Source organism: Euleptes europaea, chromosome 20 (genome assembly GCF_029931775.1).
Source record: "Euleptes europaea isolate rEulEur1 chromosome 20, rEulEur1.hap1, whole genome shotgun sequence".
Classification (NCBI taxonomy): Eukaryota; Metazoa; Chordata; class Lepidosauria; order Squamata; family Sphaerodactylidae; genus Euleptes; species Euleptes europaea.
Genome location: NC_079331.1, coordinates 13,079,011 through 13,101,370, shown reverse-complemented (window position 1 = coordinate 13,101,370; position 22,360 = coordinate 13,079,011). Strand labels below are relative to the sequence as shown.

The 22,360-nt window shown below is 47.9% G+C and overlaps 1 protein-coding gene across 1 annotated transcript in view; it reads left to right on the top strand.

Annotated features, from left to right (window-relative positions):
* The window catches only part of ARNT2 (aryl hydrocarbon receptor nuclear translocator 2), a 93,987-nt gene that overhangs the window by 47,182 nt on the left and 24,445 nt on the right, over positions 1-22,360 (top strand). The window contains exons 9-13 of the mRNA XM_056866086.1: positions 4,461-4,563; positions 5,814-5,879; positions 7,472-7,566; positions 19,220-19,296; positions 21,122-21,256. Coding sequence (XP_056722064.1) covers positions 4,461-4,563; positions 5,814-5,879; positions 7,472-7,566; positions 19,220-19,296; positions 21,122-21,256 — 476 coding nt within the window. The remainder of the gene's footprint in view (positions 1-4,460; positions 4,564-5,813; positions 5,880-7,471; positions 7,567-19,219; positions 19,297-21,121; positions 21,257-22,360) is intronic.

Below are 22,360 nucleotides of genomic sequence, written 5' to 3'. Positions count from 1 at the left end.
CTTATACTGAATCAGACCCTTAGTCCATCAAAGTCAGTATTGTCTACTCAGACTGGCAGCGGCTCTCCAGGGTCTCAGGCAGAGGTCTTTCACATTACCTACTTGCCTAGTCCCTTTAACTGGAGATGTCAGGGATTGAACCTGGGACCTTCTGCACGTCAAGTAGATGTTTTACCACTGAGCCACAGCCCCTCCCCCCCGATCAAATTAGGCCCCAACCTGGATAGCCCAGGCTAGCCTGATTTCGTCAGACCCCGGAAGCTATGCAGGGTCAGCCCTGGCTAGTATGTGGATGGGAGATCTCCAAAGAATGCCAGGGTTATGATGCAGAGGCAGGCAATGGGAAACCATCCCTGAAGTCTCTTGCCTTGAAAACCCTACAGGGTCGCCATAAGTCAGCTGTGCCTTGATGGCAAAAAAAAAAAAATTAAATTAGCGGTGCCTTCCTCCATTATTGCATTTGTTGTCCAAAAATAAAAGGAAATCTCGTAGCAAATGGAACAGGTTGTTTGGTCCTGAGATCTGTTTGGGTGGGGCTCCGGGGAAAACCATAAATGGGAGCAGCCTAAACCGTTCCCATATATTTCATATTTATTTCAATTCATACTCAGGTTAATAATACAATACATTTATTGGCATCATAACATGATATAGCACAGCAAAACATCAGTGAAAATAGGTTAATATCTTCCGTTGTTCATTAAAAATAATATTTATCGATTAAAATTTTATTTAAGTTCTCTTAAACCGAGTGAGCTTGATGCTTCTCTCAGTAAGGGCTGAAGCTAGGAAGGAAGCTACTGAAGCCGTGAAGTTTCTGTCTTGGTCCGCTAAAAGGAGACGAGTCAGATTCCTTTTTGATCTTGCGCACCAAGGGTCTGGCAAATGGCTAAGCATTAAATGACGAGGTCTGCTATGGAGAGGGCAGTCCAATAGGATATGTTCCACCGTGTCGGGAATGTATGTGATAAAACTAAGAAAAGTAAAAAAATATATTATTTTAAAAAAAGGGAATTCCGCCATCACAGGCGCATAGTCGGGCATTATGGGGAACATGATGGAATCTGCCAGAAGTCACTGCCGATGGAAAAGGCATTTAATCTTGCCAGCATGAAAGCTCTTCTCTGGGTTGGTAAGGCTAAATTGTAAAGGTAATTAGCGCAAGGGCCATAAGGTGAAATGATGCCTAGAGCGCCGGGGGAACAAGCTAAACCGTTCCCATAGGCCTAGCCGCTGCAGAATCTGAGCAGCTCACCTGAGATGGTCCCATGGCATCCCTAGTAGCGAGGAAGAGTAATTGCAAAGCAGGGATGCAAGCATACACCGCGTAACTGGTTTCAGGTTAGCAAATGGGCTGCATTCGTACCGTTTATGTTGGTTGCCGAATTTGCACAGACGGAGGTGCGGTACGTATGGAACGACAATGTACTATTTTGGGGGGGGAAGCCCACGAGAACTGGCTTGCCGTCTGCTCCGCACGCCTTCCCTCGAAACGTTCTGGCTCTGGAGGGACGTTCTATGGACTCGAAAAGAGCAAGAGAATCCAGGTTTGGGTGAAGAACCAGATTGAGCTGCCCTAAGTGGGGATTGTAAGAGGGAACGGGGGGGGGGGGGGAAACAGGCCATAAAAAATGGATCTGCATCTGATTATCAGCCTATGACGTTCAACACGCTGAGTTTTAAAGATGTCGCTTCTATTGTGTTGAGATGGACTTGAGCCAGAGCGCCAAGGCTGGGACAAAATAAGATTCCCGGCTGCCATGAGAGCCCAAATCTTTGGTCTGAGCTGAGCGTGGGATGGATTCCTTCTCAACTATTTATGAAGCGGAGGAAGAAGACTTGGATCGAAGGCATGTCCTTTAATCCCTGCCTCCTGGGCTATCCTGAAAAGCAAGTGAGGGAAAGTGAGCTGGGAGCCAGGAAGCCCCTGGACCTAGCTCACCTCAACCGTGAGCGCACGTAGGTTACCCCCTCTCTAGGTAGCTGATTCCCCTGTCGAAAAACTCTTACTGTAAAAAAAAAACATTGTCCTAATATCCATCCGGTACCTTTCCACCCGCAATTTAAACCCATTATTGCAAGTCCTATCCTCTGCTACCATGCAGGCCATCCAGTCCAACCCTTCTGCTCAAGGCAGGATCAGCCTAGAGAATCCCTGACAAGTGATTGTCCAGCCTCTGCTTAAAGACTGCCCGAGAGGGGGAACTCACCCCCTCCCTAGGTAGCTGATTCCACTGTCAAACAACTTACATTAAAAAAATTTCCGAATGTCCAGCTGGTACCTTTTCTCCCGCAATTTAAACCCATTATTGCGAGTCCAGTCCTCTGCTGCCAACAGGAACAGCTCCCTGCCTTCCTCTAAGTGGCAGCCCTTCAGATACTTCAAGAGAGCAATCCTGTCCCCCCTCAACCTCCTCTTCTCCAGACTAAACATTCCCAACTCCCTCAGCCTTTCCTTGTAGGGCTTGGTCTCCAGGGCCCTGATCATCCTCTTCTCTCTCCTCTGTACCCGCTCTGTTCTGTCCACATCCTTTTTGACACAAGGCCTCCAAAACTGCACACAGTACTCCATTAAGCAGGGGGTTGGGCTGGATGGCCTGTATGGCCCCTTCCAACTATATGATTCTAAGTAAGATGGTGCCAAAGTCTATAGCAATGTCTCGTGCTAAATCTTCTCCATTTACCACTAAACCCAGCCCATATAGGGAATAGACTTGGGAGGAGGGGCCTGAATGATAGCTGGAAAATTATAATTAGGAGTCCCGTAGGAGCCCCCATTTCTCTTGCACATGTCCGTTGTTTTGCTTTCCTACCCTAGAGTCCTTGTGGTCTGAGGATTGGAATGATGACTGTCTTCATCAGATATAATGAGGGTCCTCTGGGACTTAGTTTAGCAAACGGCTACAATGAGGAGCAAACAGTTTGAGATCATCCTCTTCCCCTTTGTCGTAAGTCGCCCTCTGAGTCACACCTCGAAGTGGGTTGCTCGGCTTGCCCGGGGATGTAATTGGGGGCCAGATCTGGCTCATGCGTCAACCTTTGAGGCATTTGGAAAAGACATTCCGACGGGAAGATGTCACGGTTGAAAATGTGACTGCTGGTAGCCTGCTCCGGTAAGGTGTTCCCTGCCAGAAGATCAGATGGAGGCAATTATGAAGCTCATAACTGTCTAGAAGAAGAAAGAGGGGAAATTTTTATACGCTGGCGGGCGTGTGACTTGGTCGGGAAGGAAGGCCCTGGCGTCTCTGCATTTTAATTAACAGCTTTTAGTTGATTGTCTCGCTGCAGACATGAGCAGTGGGTAATCCAGTTTTGCAAAAACACACTAATTCGACAACTAATGTGTTCCTTCCTTCTATACGCGGAGGATTGTGCGGCTGTGTATTAACACCTGTGACATTATTTCACAGTAGGCAGTGGTAGGGGTGGACGGGAGGTTGTTCTCCCATTCAAGCCGCTCCATTTCTCCATGAATCTCAGTGGCAGCCGAAACAACCTCCTTTATGTATAATTTATATAGAACACGATGGGTAGCTGTGTTAGTCTGTCACTAGCAGTAGAGAAGAAGAAGAAGAGTTGGTTTTTATGTGCTGACTTTCTCTGTCACTTAAGGGAGACTCAAACTGGCTTACAATCACCTTCCCTTCCCCTCCCCACAACACACACCCTATGAGGTAGGTGGGGCTGAAAGAGTGTGACTTGCCCAAGGTCACCCAGCTGGCTTCGTGTGTAGGAGTGGGGAAACATACCCAGTTCTCCAGATTAGCCTCCGCTGCTCATGTGGAGGAGTGGGGAATCAAACCCGGTTCTCCAGATCAGACTCCACCGCTCCAAACCACCGTTCTTAACCACGGTGCAGTAGCACCTTAAAGGGCAGGAGTCCAGTAGCACCTTAAAAAGCCCGAGAACCCCCTGCTTGCATGTGGAGATCCCACGGCAGATGTCTGAGGATTCCTCAAACGAGTTTCCGTCTAGACATTAGGAAGAATTTTCTAACAGTTAGAGCGGTTCCTCGGTGGAACAGGCTTCCTCAGGAGGTGGTCAGCTCTCCTTCCCTGGAGGTTTTTAAGAAGAGGTTAGATGGCCATCTGTCAGCAATGCTGATTCTGTGACCTTAGGCAGATGATGAGAGGGAGGGCATCTTGGCCATCTTCTGGTCACTAGGGGTGTGGAGGGGGGAGGTAGTTGTGAATTTCCTGCATTGTGGACTTGATGACCCTGGTGGTCCCTTCCAACTCTATGATTCTACGATTCTATGATCCTTGCAAGACTGCGCAAATGCTTCCCGGAAGACGTCAAGTTTGAAACCACCGTTCTAGCGATCGCATCGTGGATTGTGGTCTGCCCCACTCTTGTAGAGAAGCGGAATATCGGATATCTGCTGAATTGGGGTTCCAAATCTCAAATTCGTGTTCTCGGGGGTCGACTCTCATTCGTTCTCTTTGCTCTTTCTTTTAAAGGGAGGATTTTGGATTTGAAGACGGGGACCGTAAAGAAAGAAGGCCAGCAATCGTCCATGAGAATGTGTATGGGATCGAGGCGTTCTTTCATTTGCCGGATGAGGTATCTTGTTCCGTGTATGCTTCGTCGGTCGCTCTTTATTAGCTTGACCTGGAGCTGTTTCTGTTACACCCAGTCTTTCTTTTTCTTTTTTTAAATGTTGGCTTTAATGGCCGAGCCGTAGGCTAATAAGTGCTCCCCTAAGCAGCAGATAGCAAACGGCCTCTAGAGTCAGCTTGTGCGGTCAGAAATGGAGGACTGATACTGGTTGCCAAACTGGAGCCTCCATTTCACTTCCCAGAAGTTTGCAGCAGACCATCTTTGCTCTCCGCTCCTGGATGCTTTCCATGTTGGGACACCGAGGCAGGCAATGGCAAATCACCTCTGTTTGTCTCTTGTCTTGGAAACCCCATGGGAAGGGTAACCGTAAGTTGGCTGCGACTTGGTGGCCCTTCCTACCACCTCCCTCCCCCAGACAAATGCTACAAAACCATATTCTTACAAAGAGGGAGGGTTGCGAGCCATGAAGTAGCACCTTCTGCTCAGTCACCGTTGGTTGGCAAATTCGCCTACAGTTAATGGCTAGTTCCCCGGTTGCATTTAACAGTATACTTTTCTCCTGTACTTTGGCCCCGGAAAACCATACATCGAATCCAGCCTTTGGAATGTAAGCCATTCGGTTAGGATCATAATATGTGATTATTTAAATCCATATTTTTAGAAGCAAAGGGAATGGGATGTGTGGTTGCGTTGGGTTTCCCAACTAACCAGTATTATTTAAAAACATGTAGACAAACAAGGGGAATTAACCACCTAGCTAATTTTAGGCAGATGAGCAAATCTTGAGAGCATTTCTGTTACGCAACTTTCAAAGGTCTTGGAAGTGACTAACTCAGTATTTCGTTTCTTTCTTCAGTTAAAGCGCATGGTAGTAATTAACCCCATCTCCCAGGCTGAAGGGATGTTTAACAGTTCTTAAGATCTTGGTCTCAAAAAATACTTGAGGTTTCTGTACCTGTATACTGATTTCATCTTTTAAAAAACAACAACTGTATTTCCAGTTTGAAATACCCTAAACACTAGCCACCTAACTGTCTAATATGCTAAGATAGACTGCTTCTGAACCCAAAGCTTCCCTTTAGCTGCTGTGGCTTATATTTTTGAAGAGTCTTCTCCTTTGTGAATTTGCCACCTCACCGGCATAATAGGGTGTATTTGTGTGTGTGTGCAGTTTAAATGTTCTTAATACTTCTGTTCCTTCCGAGGAGTCAAGAAATGTTCCTGAATTTGTTGACCCGCTGCTTTGATTCCAGGTGTGGGAACGCCCCTTTGGATCATTTGCCTCTGAACAGAATAACCACCATGAGGAAAAGATACCGGTGAGTGTCTTTCCTTTGCCAGGAGTCATCTGTGCAATGCATTAGATCACCTTCTGTTCGGAACTAGAAAGCTGGTACCCTTCAGAGCTGCAGATGATAATGAGAATGCCCCAGTATCTGACTCACAGTACGGCAACTTTGTGAGTTGCCATGGGCCAATTCATGTTCTCGGCCTGCCAGAAAGTGTCTGCATGGTGCTTCTTGTGTGGCAGCAAAAGAACTAAAGAACAGTTCCAAAGTTCTGATTTGATTTGAATGAAACTGCAGAATTAAAAAAAAAACCCTGAAGAGTGAAATTTGGGGGGGGGGGGTCTGAGCGGATCCAATCTCACGCTCTCTAACTTTGCATTTTATCTGCGTCGCGGTTTTTCCGACTGAATCAGCCGCTGTCGATTTAAAAAGCAAAATGAGCAAACCAGGGTTATAAATGTGTTTAAATCGCATCTTTTAAAAAAGTTGAACATGGTCCCAAATGAGCTTCTTTGATTAAAACGAGCAGGGCTAGGATTACCAAAGCTGTGATCGGTCGCAGTCTGGGATGGTCACTGAACTGACAAACCGTGGTTTGACACTAGGCAGCTGGGTGCCGGGTCTGAATTGAAAATGTAGTAAAAGCCACAGTTCCACTTCCAGAGCGCACAACGGCTAGATCAGAGGTGCTTGCCTGCACTAGGGTTGCCAGCCGCCAGTGGCTCAGTGGTAGAGCATCTGCTTGGCATGCAAAAGGTCCCAGGTTCAATCCCCGGCATCTCCAGTTTAAGGGACTAGGCAAGGAGGTGATGTGAAAGACCCCTGCCTGAGACCCTGGAGAGCCGCTGCTGGTCAGAGTAGACAATACTGACTTTGATGGATCAAGGGTCTGATTCAGTAGAAGGCAGCTTCATGTGTATGTGTAACAGAGATCAGTTCCCCTGGAGAAAATGGCTGCTTTGGCCATTGGACTCTATGGCATTGATGTCCCTCCCTTCTCCAAACCCTGTCCTCCTCAGTCTCCACCCCCAAAATCTCCAGGTATTTCCCACCCTGGAGCAGGCAACCCTAGCTTGCACCTTTCCTAGAACCTGCCAAAAGTTTTTAGAAAACGGGCCGGGCCATGTGAGTCTTTTACCCAGAAGGAGACCCAGCATGGTGTAGTGGTTAAGAGCGGTGGTTTGGAGCGGTGGAGTGTGATCTGGAGAACCGGGTTTGATTCCCCACTCCTCCACATGAGCGACGGAGGCTAATCTGGTGAACTGGATCTGTTTCCCCACTCCTCCACACAAAGCCAGCTGGGTGACCTTGGGCTAGTCACACTCTCTCGGCCCCACCTCCCTCACAGGGTGCCTGTTGTGGGGAGGGGAAGGTGATTGTAGGCCGGTTTGATTCTTCCTTAAGTGGTAGAGAAAATTGGCATATAAAAACCAACTCTTCTTCTTATAATTGGTCGCTGGAGACCTGATTGGCTGTGCGGGTTTTTAAAACTTTGCTTCGGCAGCTGCGGCCGCCACAGGGCCAAGATCTTCACTGCGTGGCTGAAGGTTGATCTGCGTGCGCACAAAACAACTATGGTCATTTGAAAAGGCGCCCTGTTTAAAACACTTCTCTCCATTTAGGAACGGTCTCGGCCCGGTGAAAGAAGGAGAAGCGCAGTATGCCGTGGTCCATTGTACTGGTTATATCAAAGCCTGGCCTCCGGCAGGTAAAATAGGCAAGCTATTCGTTTCAATTTAGTATTACTCATATTCTCTTTGGGCAGCCTTCCTCTTAAGCTTTATTTAAATGATCGGGAACGGGTCACAGGCAGAGTAGTCAGTGGTAGAGCATCTGCTTGGCATGCAGAAGATCCCAGGTTCAATCCCCGGCATCTCCAGTTTAAGGGACTAGGCAAGGAGGTGATGTGAAAGACCTCCGCCTGAGACCCTGGAGAGCCGCTTGCCAGTCTGAGTAGACAATACTGACTTTGATGGACCAAGAGTCTGATTCAGTGTAAGGCAGCTTCATGTGGAAGTTCTTGGTTCTTGCGGGGAGGGTGGATTGTGCTTTTCAGACTGAATTTTCAGGGTTTCTGAAATGAACATTCAAAGAATCCATCCCTGAGGGGGCTTCAGAGTTTTTGAATGTAGGTTGTGGGGTGGGTGGGACAGCATGTCTCAATGGTCCCAAGTTTAAGAAAAGCATCCCCATACGTGCCCTGACCTGGATGGCCCAGGCTAGCCTGATCTGGTCAGATCTCAGAAGCTAAGCAGGGTCAGCCCTGGTTAGTATTTGGATGGGAGACCACCAGGGAATACCAGGGTTGCTGTGCAGAGGAAGCTACTGGCAAACCACCTCTGCTAGTCTCTTGCCATGAAAACCCCAAAAGGGGTCGCCATAAGTCGGCTGCGACTTGACACCACTTTACTTACACACACACACACACATCCCCATGCGTAGAAAACTAGCATGTCAGGCAGAAGGCTAGGGTAGAGACAGTGTAGTGTAGTGGTTAAGAGCGGTGGGCTCTAATCTGGAGAACTGGGTTTGATTCCCTGCTCCTACACTTGAAGCCTGCTGGGTGACCTTGGGCTAGTCACAGTTCTCTCCGAACTCTCTCAACCCCACCTACCCCACAAGGTGTCTGTTGTGGAGAGAGGAAGGGAATTGTAAGCTGGTTTGAGATTCTTTGAAGGTAGATAAAATTGGGGTATAAAAACCAACTCTTTTCTTTTTTCCTTCTTCTTCTTCCTTCTTTTTCTTCTTCCTCCTCCTTTCCCTGGCGTTCTAGGGGCCATGTTGTCCCATGCTTTTCCACTTCTTGCCAGCAGTAGCCTTCGTTTCGCACGACCCAAGGGTCTCTTTGGAATTGTTTCTTGAATGGAAACTGTGCATGTCTCGCTACATTTGTCACCAAGAGGAATTTCAGAGGCACCCTATGATATGATGGGAGGGAGTTACTACAGGGAACCCGCGGACTGGGTGCCTGCAAGTCCAGTAGCACTTTCAATCCTAGCTGCTGTATCCTTGATCCCTTAATTATCTAAAAGAGGTCTTCCGGGAACATCATTTCTATTCCTCGGTCTGTTGCGTTGTCCTAAGCACCCTCTGGTAACTCAGTATGGGAGTATTTACATCTGGGATAACCTGGGGGATCAGCCGGAGGCAAAGAGGAGAATCATAATGGGCCGTGTTGTTAAGGGCTGGTTTGGCTGACCTTACCACTTGGACAAGCCGAAGAACCTCTGATGTCTCTGACGACTCCTGCTGGTATGAATCACAACACATGATTGTGCCCTTTTGTTGTGTAAGCTTAAGTGTACCACAGACATAGCCCTCCTCGTTCCTGACGCTGCGAATGCCAGCGTTGCACTAAAACATACACTTTCAGGCAGATTTGAGCTTATGCCTGGCCATTTTCCTGACAGATCTTTATGCTGTGGCGCATCTTTTTGACAGACCCCTGAATTATATAACGTTTTGTGTTTGTGTTGCATGCATGCGCGGGCGTTGCGAGCTATGCATTCCTCTGGTGTTGCAGAAGCCACTTAAACAAAATGAATCTAATTCACATAATGCGGCCGCAGTTTATACTTCAGCGGTGGGACCGGTAATGTGAGCGGGTGGGGAGAAAGAGTTCCTCCTGGGCATTTTCCAGCAGCCGCTAACAAGGTTTTTAGCTTACTGTAAATAAACATTTTGATTTACAAGGTGTGGGGGGGGGGGAAGACTCAACAGAATAATATGAACTCCATCGGGCTTGCCTGGCCTAAAGGGAGTAAGAATCTTTTCCAAGTCCATCACAGGGGGTCAAGACCCTCTGTTAGATGCCGAGCCTGTATAGAGCGATTGCTCTCTTGCTGGTGCTAGTGTGCATGCACAGAGAGTAGGGTTGCCAACCTCCAGGTGGTGCCTGGAGATCTCATAGAATCCTAGAGTTGAAAGGGGCCATCTAGTCCAACCCCTGCTCCATGCAGGATCAGCCTAGAGCACCCTGACAAGTGCTTGTCCAGCCTCTGCTTTAAGACTGCCAGTGAAGGGGAGCTCACCTAGGTAGCCCTAGGTAGCAAATCCACTGTTGGAACAACTCTTACTATAAAATAATTTTTCCTAATGTCCAGCCGGTACCTTTCCTCCCGCAATTTAAACCTGTTATCACGAGTCCTATCCTCTTCTGCCAACAGGAACAGATCCCTGCCCTCCTCTTAAGTGATAGCCCTTCAGATACTTAAAGAAAGCAACCATGTCCCCCCTCAACCTCCTCTTTTCCATACTAAACATTCCCAGCTCCGTCAGCCTTTCCTCACAGGCCTTGGTCTCCAGCCCTCTGACCATCCTCGCCGCTCTCCTCTGCACCCGCTCGGTTCTGTCCCCATCCTTTTTGAAGCGAGGCCTCCAGAACTGCACACGCTGTTCCCGGTGCGGCTTGGCCAACGCGGTGTACAGCAGAACTGTGACATCTAGCGATTTGGAAGTCACGCCACTATTACAACTGATCTCCAGGTGATAGAGATCGTTCCCCTGGAGACAATGGCCGCTTTGGCCATTGGACTCTATGGCATCGAAGTCCCTCTCCCCTCCCCACCCCCCGCCCTCCTCAGGCTCTGCCCCCTAAATCTCCCGGTAATCCCCAACCCGGAGCCGCCAAACCTTGCAGAGAGCAAGAGCAGGTAAGTGGCCCAATAGACAACACCGCACCTCTAGTTTGATGCTTGCTGATCGGCGCAATAAAATCTCACGATGATTATAACTGATGGTTATGATCGTATCAGTTTTTGCGTTTTGCCTGGAGGAGCGTTAAAAAATGGGACAGGCACCCCTGATACCTGAAGCGACGTGGTCCACTCGGGGTCTACGGCCTGTGTTGGCGAAGCCCCGGTCTTCGGTTACTGCCTGTTTTCCTCCTCTTTGGTTTCGTAACTGTCCTAACTTGATCCTCGCACGGACAGCCGACCCAAAAACAAACCTTCCCTCTGCCCTTGTGCCCACGTCTCTTTTTCTCTCGCCAAGCATTCCTCAACGCCCCGCACTGTTTATTCGCGTCGTACCAAACAGATGTCGTCCCGCTAAATAAAAACCAGACAGCAGCGCCTCGGAGCCATCCAGCTGCGCGCTCAACAGCTCGACAGCAAGACCTAGTTTCGGGGAACAGAGAACCCACATTTCCAGCAAATCGGCTTTAAAACGCCGTTTTGTGTGGGTTTCGGCCGGATTTGCCTCCTTCCCGGGGCCACGGGTCACAAGGATGCTTATTTCAGCGAGCAAACAGATGACCTAATTTTGCAGTCTTTCACCTCTTTTTGTCTGGAGGAGAGGCATTCTTTTATTCCCCTATATCCATTCTGAGCGAACGTTGGCACTCGGAAGGCCCTCATCATGAGCGGATGAATTGCCGGGGGACGATTGTTTCCAGAGCCGCCTCATTATGACTTCAACCTCAGACCCTCTTGAGAAAAGCCAAAAAATGTTTCCAGCTCACGGAAGGAATTTGGGGATCATGTGTTTGGAGGTATAGGGCCTGGTCAGACATCGCTGTGTGAAACGTCAAGAGTTGAGGTCAACTTTTTTTTTGGATCTAGGGACAGATTACAGGTCTAAGGAGAAGACGGAATAAATGCAACCCGGATGTTGAGCTGGGAGACCCAGCGTGGTGCAGAGGTTAAGAGCGGCAGACTCGAATCTGGTGAACCGGGTTGGTTTCCCCACTCCTACACATGAAGCCTGCTGGGTGACCTTGGGCTAGTCACAGTTCTCTCCGCTCTCAGCCCCACCTGCCTCACAAGGCGTCTGTTGTGGAGAGAGAAAGGGAAGGTGATTGTAAGCTAGTTTGCGTCTCCTTAAAAGGCAGAGAAAATCAGGGTATAAAAACCAACTCTTCTTCTAGTAATCAAGGAGATGGCTACAATAAGCCAGTTTACTACAGCGAGAGAGGGATCCTATAGGTGTTCAGATGTATGACACCTATACCCATACTTACAGAGCGTCAGCATGGCGTAATGGTTAAGAGCGGTGGGCTCTAATCTGGAGAACTGGGTCCGATTCCCCACTCCTCCACATGAAGCCTCCTGGGTGACCTTGGGTCAGTCACAGTTCTCAGCCCATATGGAGGCAGGCAATGGAAACCATCTCCGAAGGTCTTTTGCCTTGAAAACCCTGTGGGATCGCCGTAAGTCAGCTGTGACTTGACCACAGTTTGCACCACCGCATTGAGCTGAGCCTAACATTAGTTTCTGCTTGAGATGATCAGGGTCCCGGCATGGAGGAGACCAGGGCTCATTTGTTGTAGCATCAAACTACTAAGGTAACATCTGTCCAAGTCCTTCACAATCTTACACAATAGCAAATTGCCAACAGCCTTCAACATAAGATCATAAGAAAGGCCATGCTGGATCAGACCAAGGCCCATCAAGTCCAGCAGTCTGTTCACACAGTGGTCAGCCAGGCGCCTCTAGAAAGCCCACAAGCAAGACGACTGCAGCAGCACCATCCTGCCTGTGTTCCTCAGCACCTAATATAATAGGCATGCTCCTCTGATCTTGGAGAGAATAGGTATGCATCATGACTAGTTGAGTTCGGGGGACACTTCTTTTTTGAGTAACGAGAGTTTTGAGAAATTATAGTGGGTACCACCATAAAGTGGCTGCCATGGGGGTGGAAATTACAAAATATTGAGAGGTTCCAAGGCAAGCATGTTGGAATCGTCCTTATGTTCTTATGTTCAAACAACTTCCTATAATGGAGGCGGCTATTTTGGTGCAGCTATTTCCATGCCTTCTGCGGTTTTCCGCAGCACCTCTTGCTCCAGTGAGATGGAGGATCGTTGGGATTGGCTTTGGTGGAGAATCATGTGGGCAGCAGGAAACAGATCAGCGGGTGCCAAGTTGGGATCATCGTGACAGAACGACAATTTAAGCTCTTTTTTGAGACTTCTCCTAGGCGCCTCCACATTTACCGGTGGTTTTTGTACTGTATTTGGGAATCCTGAGGTTGCTTGGAAGCATATTAGCGATCTTAAAGGCAAAGGTCCCCTGTGCAAGCACCGGGTCATTCCTGACCCATGGGGTGACCTCACATCCTGGCATTTCCTAGGCAGACTTTGTTTATGGGGTGGTTTGCCAGTGCCTTCCCCAGTCATCTTCCCTTTACCCCCAGCAAGCTGGGTCCTCATTTTGCCGACCTTGGAAGGATGGAAGGCTGAGTCAACCTTGAGCCGGCTACCTGAAACCGACTTCCGTCGGGATCAAACTCAGGTCGTGAGCAGAGCTTGGACTGCAGTACTTCAGCTTACCACTCTGCGCCACGGGGCTCCTATTAGCAACCTTACACAAATGTTTAGATCTTATATCTTTGGGTATATCCGAAACATCTGGTGCACAAGACCAAATACAATTACAAAATACAAATACAGTAACACTTCTTAAAAATGGCCATGACAAGTAGTATTCGTTGATTTAGTTGCTTTATATTACATTTATACCCAGCCTTTCTTCCAAATGGGGATCCGTAGTGGACAGCCAGCGTGGCGTAGTGGTTAAGAGTGGTAGAGTCTAATCTGGTGAACCGGGTTGGTTTCCCCACTCCTCCACACGAGCGGCGGACTCTAATCTGGTGAACCGGGTTGGTTTCCACACTCCTGCACATGAAACCAGCTGGGTGGCCTTGGGCCAGTCACAGTTCTCTTAGAGCTCTCTCAGCCTCACCTACCTCACAAGGTGTATGTTGTGGGGAGAGGAAGGGGAGGAGATTGTAAATTTGATTCTCCTTTTAAAAAAGGGTAGAGAAAGTTAACATATAAACACCAACTCTTCTTTCTTCTTCTGTTCTCCTCTCCTCCAATTAACCATCACAACAGTCCTACAAGGTAGGCTAAGCTGAGACTGGCCCAGGGTCTCCCAGCAAGTTTCCATGGGCCAGTGGGGCTGTGGTTCTCCTTAAGTGTCGACTCTTAAAGAGGTACAATCCTTCTGCCGCTTTTGGACTCTATCCTCTCATTCCCTAGTGCAGGGCTCCGAACTTACCATAGAATCCAAGCAACGTGTTCAGTTTCTGCGATAGGCATGAATTCTTCAGCGGATGAGGTCAGTGAAAAGAGCACCTGGTAGTAGGGTCTTCGAAAACCACCAGAAGATAAGTATAACACTCTGGATGTATATTCTACATCCCCAAAGGGAAATGTCCGAAAATGGTTTCAGGGAAATCCATGCTCGGCAAGCGGCCGTGTTAGGATCTGATGCACAATATGTTTTATTGCAAACTTGGAAACTCAATGCTGGAACTTTCCGGAGTAGGTTGGAAACGGCCACGGTTAAGTCTGTGCATTTTCTGTTTGCCTGGACAAATTACTGCATGCAAATTGTTGCATGAATGCGTCCGGGGACGTATAGAAATTGAATACCTCCCACCCCGCTCTTTACTATTTTAGTTTTTACATTTAATTTAAGCAAGTATTTATTCCTCCCGCCCGCCCCCTTTTCTCTTATTAAGGGATCTCATGTTTCTGAGAAGGAAATGAATTTTTATGAAGCCCGTACGATGTGTTTTTTCCTAACCGTTTCTGTTCATCGCATAACCATCAATGGAAAATATTTGGTTGAGATATGGCTGGCGTTAGAGAGAGAGAGAGAGAGAGAGAGAGAGAGAATGTATATATGAGCATGCTAGAAGTTTTATAAGTATTAAATCAAAGCCAGAACTAATGTTCTGGCTTGTACACTGCCCTGGTGCACGTCCTACACAGAAAACTCCCAAAGTAAACAACTTGTCAGATAATATAGAAATTCTTTTTCCCTTTTCACTTTCAGACAGCTGCTTCAACGTCTTTTTTTTTGCTCATAGCTGTTCCAATTCTGCTTGTGGTAGTAGCTACACCCAGCAGTTAAATCTTTATGGGCCTTTGGCCTGAATCTTAATTTTTTTTTTGCTTTGTAAAGTTTTCCCAAGAGCTGGCATACAAACGCTGCGTAGTCAGGTCTTAAAATCCTGAGATAGTGGTATTAGCTGTATTAATTTAAGCTTCCGTGGGCATGTGCCATTTGGAATGCTTCCCTGCAATTATTTTTTTTTAAACCCTTCTCCCTGCATGTAGAAAACAAACCCAGCAGGGAGCAGCAGAGCTAGAATCCTACATCTTGATGTATTCATCTTTTTATTCACTGAGAGTCAGCATGGTGTAGTGGTTCAGAGCGGTTTTTTGGAGCGGTGGACTCTGATCTGAAGAACCGGGTTTGATTCCCCGCTCCTCCACAGGAGCGGCGGAGGCTAATCTGGTGAGCTGGATCTGTTTCCCCACTCCTCCACATGAATCCAGCTGGATGACCTTGGGCTAGTCACACTCTCTCAGTCCCACCCACCTCACAGGGTGTCTGTTGCGGGGAAGGGAAGGGGAGGTGATTGTAAGCCGGTTTGATTCTCCCTTAAGTGGTAGAGAAAGTCAGCATATAAAAACCAACTCTCCTCCTCCTCCTCCTCCTCCTCCTCCTCCTCCTCCTCCTCTGTATGGAGTTTGTTTTTTTAATATGGGGAGTATTCAAACATCAGTATCCCCCATCTGGAGGAATAGATACATTTGGGGCTCTAACCACGTTAGTAAAACGTGTAAAGTCACCGTCACCCTGAGAGAGCAGGAAAAAAAATGTTTGGGCAACTGTCTGCAATGTTATGGGCCACAGCTTTTAATTGCACAGTGATTCCTTTTGGTGAGGGGCTGTGGCTCAGTGGTAGAGCATCTGCTTGGCATGCAGAAGGCCCCAGGGTCAATCCCCGGCATCTCCAGTTCAAGGGACTAGGCAAGTAGGTGATGTGAAAGACTTCTGCCTGAGACCCTGGAGAGCCATGGAGAGGGGCTGTGGCTCAGTGGTAGAGCATCTGCTTGGCATGCAGAAGGGCCCAGTTTCAATCCCTGGCATCTCCAGTTGAAGGGACTAGGCAAGTAGGTGATGTGAAAGACCCCTGCCTGAGACCCCGGAGAGCCGCTGCCGGTCGGAGTAGACAATACTGATTTTGATGGACCAAGGGTCTGATTCAGTATAAGGCAGCTTCATCTGTGTTCATGTGAACTGTTTGCAAGGGTTTTACAGAACTCCTCTTCTAAAGGAGATTGTAGAAGACTGGCCTCGCTGCCAGTAGGAAACCTTGAGTTGGCAAGCCACCACCATTCACTTTTGTTTGCCTTATTAATAAGTTTTATAAGTTGCCTTGAGCATTTATGAGAAGAGTGGGGTGTAAATCTCTTAATTAATAGCTCCCTGGGTCTAAAGCCTTTGGATGAAGTGCCCCTGAGCAGACGCAGTGGGCATTTCTTCGCCACTGGAGAGAGACCATGCCTGATAGGGAGATGCCGAGGGTTCCCAAACAGAATTGACTTCCAATACCACTTTTTCTCAAATTTAAGTATGGTGGTGGACATAATTAGCAGTGCAATCCTAAGCAGAGTTACACACTCTGACTCCTTTGAAGTCAGCAGGCTCAGAATGGTATAACTCGGCATAGGATTGCACTGGAGGCCTGTTGAAATGAAAGACTAGATAGGGTTGCCAACCTCCAGGTAGTACAGAAATAGGCAGTAATAGTGAAATACAACATCTATTGAAAGAAAGTCAAACATACAAACAAGGTATAAATACAAAAATCATCCAATCCTAATCATATATATACACAAAAAATTCTCATAGGTCTTGTGTGAATTTATAAATTTCTGTCTTCACCATGGTCCACATACAGGTACAACCGGGAAGATAAATTCACACAAGACCAATGAGAATTTTGTGTGTGTATATATATATGATTAGGATTGGATGATTTTTGTATTTACACCTTGTTTGTATGTTTGACTGTCTTTCAATAGATTTTGGATTTCACTATTATTGCCTATTTCTGTACTGATCGCCAAACCCTCCAGGTAGCAGTACAAAGGTGTCCTTTTCTTCTCTGTTGTAACCTCCAGGTAGTAGCTGGAGAGCTCCCGCTGTTACAACTGATCTCCAGCTGATAGCAATCACCTGGAGAAAATGGTCACTTTGGCAATTGGACTCTACGGCATTGAAGTCCCTCCCCTCTCCAAACCCCACCCTCCTCAGGCTCCACCCCAAAATCTCCAGGTATTTCCCAACCTGGAGCTGGCAACCCTAAGAGTAGAAGAGGTCAGAAAGGGAAGATCAACATTGCTTCTGAACACGAGCCTGCTTTCTGATTCACCTGACTAATGTGCCAAAATATGTTTTCCAGCGATGCCTCACTCGTCCTGTGACGTGAGTCCAAGCGACTCTGGGGAAAGGTTTTAAATAGCGTGGGATCTCTCAAGCATGTGTAGGAAGTTTACGGCTTCAAAGCCGGGCCTCGGAAATTTGATTACTTAGCGGGATCGAGAATGCTTGGGGACCGAAACAATATGTTTTGTGCAACCCAGAAGGGCTGAAAATAGCCTTCTGCCACGCTGTTGTGTCCTTGTCATGCTTATAAAATTAAGTCCCATTAAAATGGTCGAGAAAACAGAGGGAAATCGAGGGCCCACTTGTTTTTCTGTCTGCTGTTTTCTTTCCAGTATGATGAAATGTGTTTGCGAGGGGATTTTTAGGAAACACAGAGATCTTTCAGTAAAAGAGTGCACATGCCCTGATGAAGGCGGTGTGGTGCGTAAATGCACATGCGTCTGTGGCAGCAAGAACCAATTTCTGAAGTTTGGGCGGGGGGAGTGGGTCATCCCCACACAAGCTGGCAGGGGCGGCATCCCAGATCTTGATATCCTTTCGGGTCTTGAAGTCAAGGGAAGAACAGCACAGAAAGGTGGCCTGTCTTCCGACTAGCTTCGCTAAGGGTGGGCCGATGTGGTGTAGTAGAGCAGCAACCCCAAAATTGGTGCCCGTGGATTGTGCTTCCTGGTACCCATTCACCTGTTTCCCCAAAGCAAGGCACCAGTCCTGGCTTTCATAGAATCATAGAGTTGGAAGGGATCACCAGGGCCATCTAGTCCAACCCCCTGCACAGTGCAGGAAATTCACAACTACCTCCCCCACACACCCCCAGGGACCCCTACTCCATGCCCAGAAGATGGCCAAGATGCCCTCCCCCTCATCATCTGCCTAAGGTCATAGAATCAGCATTGCTGACAGATGGCCATCTAACCTCTTCTTGAAAACCTCCAGAAGAGGAGAGAGCTCACCACCTCCCGAGGAAGCCTGTTCCACTGAGGAACCGCTCTAACTGTTAGAAAGTTCTTCCTGATGTCTAGATGGAAACTCTTTTGATCTAATTTCAACCCATTGGTTCTGGTCCAACCTTCTGGGGCAACAGAGAACATCTCGGCACCCTCCTCTATGTGACAGCCCTTCAAGTACTTGAAGGTGGTTATCCTATCCCCTCTCAGTCATCTCCTCTCCATACCCAGCTCCTTCACCCTTTCCTCTGTGTCGCTAAAACAGAAAGTGCTTCGGAGGCCCCAACATTCAACCATTGTCCACAGGTTCAACAAGGCTGAGGACCTCTAGGGTCATACTAGGGTGTGGGAGACCTGGGTCCTAATCCCCACACTGCTGTGAAGGTTGCCACAAACTAGTCAGACTCTTGGTCAGCTTAACTTACCTTACAAGGTTTGTTGTGAGGATAAGATAGAGGAGCGAAGAACTGTGGATGCTATTCTGAACTTTTATTCATGGTGGGATAAAAAAATATACTGGATAGACAGGAAGTCATCATTTTCCTTTGTGTTCTAAGATGGACAGTTCTTAGAAGGGTTTAGAGTCAAGGATAGGAAGGCAGAAATAGGAAACACAGGAACTGTGGCCTTCCCGCCTTCTGACTCTGGTTTCACGATAACCGATTACAGGACAAAAAAAGAAGAGTTGGTTTTTATACCCTGATTTTCTCTACCTTTACGGAGTCTCAAACTGGCTTACAATCGCCTTCCCTTCCTCTCCCCACAACAGACATCTTGTGAGGTAGGTGGGGCTGAGAGAGTTCCAAGAGAACTGTGACTGGCCCAAGGTCACCCAGTAGGCTTCACGTGGAGGAGTGGGGAATCAAACCCGGTTCTCCAGATTAGAGTTCGCCGCTCTTAATCACTACACCACGTTGGCTGTCCATGTCTCTAATCCAGAAGTGGTCTCCAGGGGCTATCCAGGTGTGAACATTGGGAAAGAGTGTCAGTTTGGTGGAGCAGGTGTGGAGGGAGAACATTTGACTTCATATCTCCACCCAACTGTAAAGCGTTCTGGGAGACTTTAGGCCAGTAGATAGCTTTACTTTTTTTTCAGGCTCCTTACGAAGATAGTGGTGGCGGTAGGAGGAATCCCAAGTATATCGCAAGATCTGAGATTCTTGGAGGAAAGACAAGAGATGAATCGAACTATTTTTTTTTTACTGGACGTAACTGGGATTTGATTTTTTATTTTTAGGAATGACCATTCCAGAAGAAGACGCGGACGTGAGCCAAGGCAGCAAATATTGTCTGGTGGCGATAGGAAGGCTTCAGGTAAAGGCTTTTCTTTGCGAAAACCGTTTTGTGTCAACGTACTTATTTATTTATTTCCGTTATTTATAGTCTGTCTTTCTCACCGGGACTCAAGGCGGATTACATAGAACGGGGAGTCAAACTCATTTGTTACAAGGGCCGTATATGACATAAATGTCACTTGGTTGGGCCGGGCCATGCCTTGCCAGCCCAGATTGGGACGGGATGGGGGCTGTCTCGGCTGACTCACGGGCCGGAGAAGAACTCTCAAGGGGCCGGATACAGCCTGCGGGCCTTATGTTTGACATCCCTGATATAGAATAAACCAGCACAACCAACAGAGTGGGACATCCGAAAGGCAATGCAGCAGAGCGTTTTGACTTGTAAAGAAAACCGACCCGAGATGAAGTGCAATATAAGTATTAACGTTCCCCACTCCTCCACGTGAGCGGCGGAGGCTAATCTGGTGAACTGGGTTGGTTTCCCCGCTCCTACACATGAAGCCAGCTGGGTGTCCTTGGGCTAGTCACGCTCTCTCAGCCCCACTTACCTCGCAGGGCGTCTGTTGTGGGGTGGGGAAGGGAAGGGGATTGTAAGCCGGTTTGATTCTTCCTTAAGTGGTAGAGGAAGTCGGCATATAAAAACCAACTCTTCTTCCTCCTCCTTCTCCTCCTCCTCCGAGGAAAGACTTTCCCACCTGTTAATGCAGCAGTAGTCACGGCATGTCACATGGGATAAATGTGCTCAAACCCCCTAACTTAAATGTTTTAGTGTTGAGAGGCAGTTTGGGGAGGAGGGAGGGTGGGTGTTGTATGGGGCTTACAAGTCTCCGCAGCTGCCAAAACAAACTGTCGTCCACCAGTGCCATGGTCTGCACATGGAGCATTGGCATATCTCTGACGTCGAGCATGCTGTGAATGGGGCAGGTTTTATCGCCAAGAACCTTGGGAAGGGGGCATACATTACGACCTCTTCTCCTCCAGGAAGTAACTCTCCCAACGGGAAGGCAGCGACCTTTGTGAGCCTCAGATTGGTTGGCGTCTTGGCACATTGAGAAGTTAGGGGAGGGGGAATTAAATGAATCTTGGTACGTGCTTCACTGCCTGAGAAACTCCTCTGGCCCTGTAGGGTGTGGAGGAGAGGTCGAGGGAAGAAGAGCTCTTGCTAGGAGCCGGGGCCAGAAAGTGCTGATTTCATTAGTGTCCTCTGCTCTAAGATCAGCGCTGTTGAAAAATTGCAGCTCGTTCTTCCCAAACAAAATGTGCTTAGATTGCTCTTTTTTAAGAAAACCAGTATTAAGAAGTGGGCATTGTAAACAAAGCTGCACTAAACTATTTATGTATATTTGAAAAAGCAGGGCAAACATCTGTCAAAGTGAGCTTTGACTCAGAAAAGCATGTGTGTGTGTGTGTGTGTGTGTGTGTGTGTGTGTGTGTGTGTGTGTGTGTGTAGGAGTGGGGCAACAAATCCAGTTCACCAGATGAGCCTCCGCCGCTCATGTGGAGGAGTGGGGAATCGAACCCGGTTCTCCAGATCAGAGTCCACTGCTCCAAACCGCCACTCTTAACCACTACACCTCCTGTGATGCAGGAAGTCCCGGGTTCAAACTTCAATTTGGCCATGAATTAACCAAGCCATTCTCTTCTGGTCTGAGTGCCCCATCTGCAATATGGGGTGTGTGGGGGGAAATAAAGGTGGCCTACCTTACAGGTTTGTTGTAAGGACAATAATGGTATCATTAGAAAGGTAGCAGCATCCCAGCAGGTTTTATTTCTGCCCCCAAAAAGCAGCCTTTCCTTTTGCTGAATTGTTCCTCGAGCCAAACATCTCTCATTCTTCCTCCCAGGTTACCAGCTCCCCGGTCTGCATGGACATGAATGGGATGTCCGTCCCCACGGAGTTTTTGTCCCGACACAACTCGGATGGAATTATCACCTTCGTGGATCCAAGATGCATCAGCGTTATCGGCTACCAGCCGCAGGTCTGGTTTTTTCTTCAGCGGAAGTATCTGGAAGTTCGGCCTCCTCCGGCTTTCCACCCCTCTACCCTATTTCCTTCAAAGTCACAGTCCTCAAAATGACAGCCATGGTGTATTTGAGCGGCAAATTAGGGTGAGACCTGGGTGCAAATCACCACTCGGCTGGGATGTGCTCTCTCTCTCTCTTTCTCTCAGACACACACACCCAACATGGTTGTAATGGTTAGGAGCGGTGGACTCTAATCTGGAGAACTGGGTTTGATTCCCCACTCCTCCACATGAGCGGCGGACTCTAATCTGGTGAACCGGGTTGGTTTTTCCTCTCCTACACATGAAGCCAGCTGGGTGACCTTGGGCTAATCACAGCTCTCTCTGGACTCTCTCAGCCCCACCCACCTCACAGGGTGTCTGTTGTGGGGAGGGGAAGGGAAGGCGATCGTAAGCCGGTTTGATTCTCCTTAAAAGGTAGAGAGAATTGGCATATAAAAACCAACTCTTCTTTTTAACTTAACTTACAAGGCGGTTGTGAGAATCATACCGGAGGGGGGAGAAACAGGTATGCCTCCTTGGAGAAAGCTCAGGATAAAAACATCTAGTAGATTTTGGACTTTGCATGTGTCAGCCCCATGCAAATGTTGTGTCAATAGGCAGTGTAGCAAACATAGAAGCAGGGCAGGTGCAGATGATGAACTCAGAAAGCTGCCTTCTGCTGAGTCAGACTCTTGGTCTGTTGAGGTCGGCGTAGTCTACTCTGACTGGCAGCGGCTCTCTAGAATCTCAAGTTGCATCTCTCGCTTTTTTTAACTGGTAGAAAAGAACAAGAGTCCAGTAGCACCTTAAAGACTAACAAAAATATTTTCTGGCAGGGTATGCGCTTTCGTGAGCCACAGCTCACTTCTTCAGATACAGCTAGAAAGTCAGTCAGATACAGCTAGAATGTCAGAAAGCGCATACCCTGCCAGAAAATATTTTTGTTAGTCTTTAAGGTGCTACTGGACTCTTGCTCTTTTCTACTACTGCAGACAAACTAACACGGCTACCCACTGTGAATTATTTTTTTAACTGGAGATGCCCAGGGTTGGGAGGGGCTGTGGCTCAGTGGCTGAG